The following is a 6,669-nucleotide window of genomic DNA, read 5'->3' on the forward strand; positions in this document are numbered from 1 at the left end:
CTCCTCTTCTTCTTCTTCTTCTTCTTCTTCTTCTTCCTCCTCTTATTCTTCCTCCTCTTCTTCTTCTTCTTCTTCTTAATTTGCTTCAAGCCTTTCGGAATAGTGTAAATTGCATTGCGCATAGCTCCATGCAGTCTACCGTATTCCTGAAGGCTTGAAGCTAAGCAACGTGAGCATTGAGCCTCTTCTTTATCGTCTCTGCACTCAGGGCTTATAAACCGCTCTTAGTCCCTCTCACTTCGCGAGGTGGGACTAAAAAACAGCTTGCCATAACCTCATAAACCCGAATACTTCGAAAGAGATTGTCCAGTTTGTAAACGAAGTGCATCCAGTTTTTGCCGTAACCCTCTCTACTTTTTTGAACATGATATGTGGGTGAAATGATGATACCATGCCAAGTTTCAACTTTTTCAGAGTTCATTTGTAGTGCTTTTCAATTTCCAGGTCATTTAGTTCTCAAAACAAATCATTAAATGCATGAAAAATAGCAAATGAAGGCATAAACGGTTGAAAGTTGATGGCGTCGCTTTGAATGGTGCATACTGAACGCAAAAAATATAAGAGCATTTAGATCATGATCTTATATTTCTTTACAGTCTAAATTGTCAATATGATCTTATAACATCAAAAATACTTTGATCATCAATGATCTTTGTGTGTACAATCTGAATTGTCAATATGAGTCATCAACGATTTATAAACCGATGAAGACTCATATTGCGGCCACAAATTCTACACATAGAGTTCAATGAAGACCAAGTGCTTGTGATAGTTTGAGAAATAACATATTTAAGGTGGTAAAAGGCTTGTTAGGGGAGCGAGGTGGGACTAAAAACAGCTTGCCATAACCTCATTAGTACTGGTTCGTGGTACGAACCGGCACTAAATGGTGATAGTGGGGCCATAGCCTGACCGCAGGCTGACACAGCCTCTTTAGTACCGGTTCGTGGCATGAACCGGTACTAAAGGTTCGCCACGAACCGGTGCTGTTGATCGCCGCCACGAACTGGCACTAGTGTACACATTAGTGCCGGCTGAAATTCCAACCGGCACTATTGTGCTTCACATTTGACCTTTTTTCTACTAGTGACTCTCCCCTCTCGTTGCTATGCATCACCATGATCTTGCATGTGCGTAGGAATTTTTTTGAAATTACTACGTTCCCCAACAGCAGGGCTAAAGCATTTTATTTTGCCGAAGGGGAGGGTAGAAAACAAAAAAAATCAAAGGGGGGTGGGGTGGGGAGGTCTGTGGTGGGAGGGGGTGGAAACCCTCGAAACAATGTTGGTAGGAGCAGACTGTTCATTTGTTTACTGACATGTTCATATTGTGGATCCTTTTGTTATTGAATTTGGAAACGCGTGTAAGGTTTCCATATCTTGAAATTACGAATACTAAAAAGTGCAAGCCTTTCTCTTCTAGAAAATTAGGGAATTGGCTCACACACTATTAAATAATTTGATGCACTACTTCTTATTTTAAATGGTCAGTAGGAACAAGTGAAGGTTTCTATTTTGGATCAATTCCTTTATTGATAGTTTGATAACAATTTCTTAATGACTACTCAAACATATGAACATTCTCCATAATTAGATTAAATCACTTCTGTAGCCTGCAAATGTAGTAGATAAAATTATTCAGATTAAAGCTAAAAAATATATTCAGATTCTACCATGTATATACTTACAAACTAAAAGAGAATGTAATCAAATAATGATATATTTGTCTTTCCCATGGTAGCTATCCAGTTCTAGCGCATGGGTTGAGGACTACAACTTCGCTACTGAACCACCATGAGGAGGCCACCGTGGAGACAAACTAGGTTGTCGTTTAAGTCAACACTCACCTATGACTAATGTACACATATTTTAGTTAAGCAGGCCTTTGTTTCAGTTGGATTTTCTCATATATACACAATGTGATTTTTCCTTCACGTTTCTTGCAAGCACAGAAATATTATCTTTCTTGCCGGCGAATAATAAGAGAGAAGAATACTGTTATTGCACTATAGGCATCTTGTAAATAAGACATCTCTGATGACAAGTGAGGCATATTTCATTTTAAAATTAGAGATACAACACAGTATCATATTTCACGAAATGATAAGACTTTTGAAGCTAAAATGATGGTAGAGCAAGCGTGTGAAGTGAGGAAGTCAAGGGTTGGAAGGGTTGCCTTGTTTACAAGGAGTTGTTTTGTAAGGAGACATGATGATTGTCACAGATAAAAACAAATTAGATAATGGTATGTGTCCCTATGTAAATGGAACCTTATGCCATCGTGAACGACATACATTTGGGTCTGTAGTTTTGTTTATTCCATGGCAATGCACATGCATTAAGCATCCTATAGCATGGTCAGAGACGAATAACTCAAGACTTGTAATTTCACTACCATTTCCAAATGCAAGTTTGTTGGGAAGTCAAAGTCATGCGCTAAATTGAGAGCGGAGGCATGCGATAGAGAGGAAGGTTCTCTCAGGGTGGCATGACGGTCATGAGAGAATGTTTATTTAACTACCATTGTTTTATGTCCTTTTTTACTCTATATATCAGCACACCGTTATCTTACTAGAATTTGTATGCCCACATTATTATTTGGTAGAAACAAGTGGGTATACCATAATTAATTGGGAGAAGTTTAATGAATGAGTGTTTCTCTTTATGTTTCTTCTGGGCATAAAAACATTATATTTGTTGAGGTTGAAGAATAAGGAGAGATAAACTTGCCATAAAACAACATGCATCTTTCATTAATCGCAAATAAGAAATTCAATATGCCATCATCCTTCGAGGTAGTGATAACCATCTCATTTTCCATTCAGATATACAATACGCCATCATCTCTCGGAGTATGTGAGGACTTTTTCATAGATATTATAAAGTTTAGAAAGGATGCCAAGCAATGGTAGGGTGAGATGACACTTTGTCTTTTATATTTTTAATATATGTTTATATGTTCACTTTTATAGGTTAGAGATAAAGACATACGGCACAAAAAAAGTTGATTGACAAAGTCATGGACGTATCTACGATCGAGTAGACTCAAAACTCATCGAGTTTTACACAATGAGATGCATACAGATAATTGTTATTCCTTATATATATGTTGCACATGATAATACAAAAGGTGTACTTTTGTTTACTTTTGCAGAGTATAAGAGAGGTAGAGATGGATTGTGTCGATGTTCAGAAAGAATCCATCGACAAGGTCCCGAGTCGTACAACCAGAAAAGAGCTAAAAGCCAGTGGCAACACACGGACATTCTACTACTAGTTTATGTATAAGATTTGTGATGAAAACGAGTGTCCAACACCAGTTTGGTTAGACAAGTTTTTTTTTCAGCCCAAAGACCAGACCCAGTTGATCGTGGACCGAGCCAGCCAAAGCATGCTGGACGATCTGATCTGATCGGACGGTGGCGATCCCTCCCGGCCGCGAAATAAAAGGGCCGCCCCTCCTCCTAGATCAGTCGAGTGCGCCACTAGTTAGGGTTTCCAGTTCTCCCCCACAGCCATGGAGGCTATTCGCCGGGCCGCCTCCGCCGCCGCCGCCGCCGCCCACCACCACCACCGCCCGGCCGTCGCCGCCGCCGCCCACCACCGCCGCCCGGCCGTCGCCGCCCTCCACCATCGCCCGGCCGTCGCCGCCCTCCACCACCGCCCGGCCGTCGCCGCCCTCCACCACCGCCCCGACGTCGCCGCCCTCCACCACCGCCCCGGCGCCCCCATCTCCACCGCCACTGCCCGCGTCGCCGCCCTCCACCCTTCCGGCGTCCCCATCTGCACCGCTACCGCCCTCCACCGCCCCGGCGCCCCCATCCCCAGCGCCACCGCCCGTCTCCCCATCCTCAGGCGCACTCCACCCCGCGCCCACTTCACCCCGCGCCGCCTCTGTTCGCAGTCCACCGTTGACAAGGTCCGCTCCGAGATCCGCCGGGTGAAAGCCGACCGGAAGGATCGCTTCGGACTCACCCTCGACAAAATTGACTCTATCACCGCCACCGTCGACAAGATAAACAAAGACATCTCCGAGCCCAAGTATGACGCCTCGCTCGACCTTGGGATGACCTCGATCAAAGTATGTGGACTTGTCCTTTCGTCAGGCTTGGCACTGGCTCTCGTGTCCTTCTCGGTCATGTGGTTTGGTGGAGGGCAGGGAACCAAGAGCACCGCCTGCGTCTATGTGGACAAGGAGATGGAATATGTGAAAGAAGATCTCCTGAAGAAGATCGACGCCACCGGCCAGTAGAGATGAGTACTGTGTAGTGTATGTTGTAACCATGCAGTATATGGTGTATCGGGTGAACCTTTGTTTTCTGTCAGGGATAAGTTATTAGACTCTGTCAATCTTGGCTGGGGTTACTAAGACTGGACATATGTCCCATCATTTGCCCTTTATGTATGTTTTTCCTGGGGACACAAGATCTTGACCATTCTATAAATCTGCATATCGAGGTTTTGTTTTGTGATATCATGATGAAATTTGTCTGTGTACTCATTTTGATCGACTCAGCTGCTTGTGCTAAAGGTCCTATCGACAAGGAAACAGAGTTACCATTCTATAAATCTGCATATCGAGGCTTTGTTTTGTGATTGATCTCTCTGGCTCCATTTTGGGTGAGATTTGTGATGTTCTGTGTGTGTTTTGCAGTTGTTCCACTAGTCCTTTGCTTTGACGGGGGGCTGGGTCATCTCCTGCAAGGAAGAGTACAAAGGTAATTGCTTGATTGTTTTATTTGATGGGTTTAGCGGGTGGTTGCGTTTCTGACTCTGAATCTGATCTGCTAAGGCTGTGAGACGATTGTATGTTTTGAGAGTACATGCAATATGTTTTGAGAGGAGAATTGACTTTGTATTGTCTTCTTGCCTTTTATGTCATGTGATTTTTGTAGATGAACTGCATTTGCAACATTGAGAAAATACAGCAACTGTCTGCATTGGGGTAATTATATCAATATCCCCATGATTCTGCATTGAGTTAATTAAAATTGTTCCTTTATGAACCGTTCCCTGCTAGCACAACATATGATCGACGCAAAGTGCAGCATCTCGCTCTTCACTACCTAACATTACTAGCTGATTTATGGCTTGGCAACCTTAGACTTGATTTTTTTGGCCGGCCGGGATTCTTATGGTACGAATGCAATGTTGATTTGTGAGTACAGCGATTAGTAGATTGCTAGGTGTTAAAATCATGTTCTTTGCAACTCTTGCCATATAGTTCATTCATGTTCATGCCCTGTTTTTCTTCCTACTGAATTGGCATTGCTGCGTTAAACTTAGCCTGTTGCCATATAGAATTCATGTTTAAACGCAGCAATGCCATGTTCATGGTCGTAGAAGCCGGATAACGAGGAGGAGAAGCGCAAAGCAAACTTATTCCATCAAAGACTATTCCTGACCCTGACAACAAGAAGCCAGATGACTGGGATGAGAGAGCTAAAATCCCTGATCCAGATGCCGTGAAGCCTGATGACTGGGATGAGAATGCCCCAATTGAAATTGTGGATGAGAAGGCCACCAAGCCAGAAGGATGGTTGGATGATGAGCCTGAGGAAATTGATGATCCAGAGGCTGCTAGTCCTGATAGGACTGGGATGATGAGGAGGATGGCGAATGGGAGGCACCAAAGATGGATAACCGACCCCAAGTGCAAAGAGGCACCTGGATGTGGTAAATGGAAGAAGCCAATGAAGGATAACCCTGCCTACAAGGGCAAGTGGCATGCCCCCTTGATTGACAACCCCAACTACAAGGGAATCTGGAAGCCCCAAGAAATCCCCAACCTTGAGTACTACTTTGAGCTTGACAAGCCTGACTTTGATCCAATTGCCGCTATCTGAATTGAGATCTGGACAATGCATGATGGCATCCTGTTTGAGAACATTCTTATTGCCGATGATGAGAAGGTAGCCACATCTATCCTGGAGAAGACATGGAAGCCAAAGTTTGATGTTGAGAAGGAAAAGCAGAAGGCTGAGGAGGCTGCAGCAGGTGCATCATAAGGGCTTCCAGGTAATTCATTCTTCTGATGTTTTCCATACATTAAATGTTTGACATCCCTTCAGTGAAGCAACAACCTTTCTTGACATTGTCAGATTCATGTTTTGTTCCGTATCTCCAGCAATTATTTTTATTAAATCCTTCATTGTATCACTGCTTGCATGTTATCACTGACCGATTTGGTATTGCACACTGCAGAGGATCTTCGACATTTTGTACAAGGTTGCAGACATCCCGTTGTTGGAACCATACAGGACCAAGATCATTGTAGGGCTCAAGATCCTTTCTTATATCCTGTGTTCAAACAGTTTGGTGTCTTCTCTGAAAATGACATCTAATTTCTCTTTGTTTCCAGGGATGTGATTGAGAAGGGAGAGACACAGCCAAACATTCTAATTTCGATTTTGGCCTCAGTTATTGTCATCGTTGTGACTGTACTCTTCAGAACCCTTTCAAAACCCTTTTTGGTGGCAAGGAGCAAGTGGTACGTTATTCTTTCCACACTTGATATTACAGTATTGCCTAAAACCTGAACAAACGACTGACTGTAACTCATTTTGATCATGTTATCAACATGACAACATATCCGCAGACTCAGCTGCTAGTGGTAAAGGCCCTATCAAGAAGGAAACAGATTTACCTTCACCCGGAGCTACGCCTGCAG

The 6,669-nt window shown here is 43.3% G+C and overlaps 1 protein-coding gene and 1 pseudogene across 1 annotated transcript; both read left to right on the top strand.

The window, feature by feature from the left end:
* Nucleotides 1-3,475: 3,475 nt before the first annotated feature.
* LOC123043223 (uncharacterized) lies at nt 3,476-4,476 on the top strand. Its single transcript, XM_044465601.1, has one exon. The coding sequence runs from the start codon at nt 3,517-3,519 to the stop codon at nt 4,249-4,251; it is 735 nt and encodes a 244-aa protein (XP_044321536.1). The 5' UTR covers nt 3,476-3,516; the 3' UTR covers nt 4,252-4,476.
* On the top strand, nt 4,283-6,669 carry LOC123038817 (calnexin homolog 1-like; annotated as a pseudogene).

The sequence above is a fragment of the Triticum aestivum genome, chromosome 2B, assembly GCF_018294505.1.
Source record: "Triticum aestivum cultivar Chinese Spring chromosome 2B, IWGSC CS RefSeq v2.1, whole genome shotgun sequence".
Classification (NCBI taxonomy): Eukaryota; Viridiplantae; Streptophyta; class Magnoliopsida; order Poales; family Poaceae; genus Triticum; species Triticum aestivum.

Coding starts and splice junctions, on each gene's coding strand:
- LOC123043223 (XM_044465601.1), top strand. CDS start 3,517: ATGGAGGCTATTCGCCGGGCCGCCTCCGCCGCCGCCGCCGCCGCCCAC.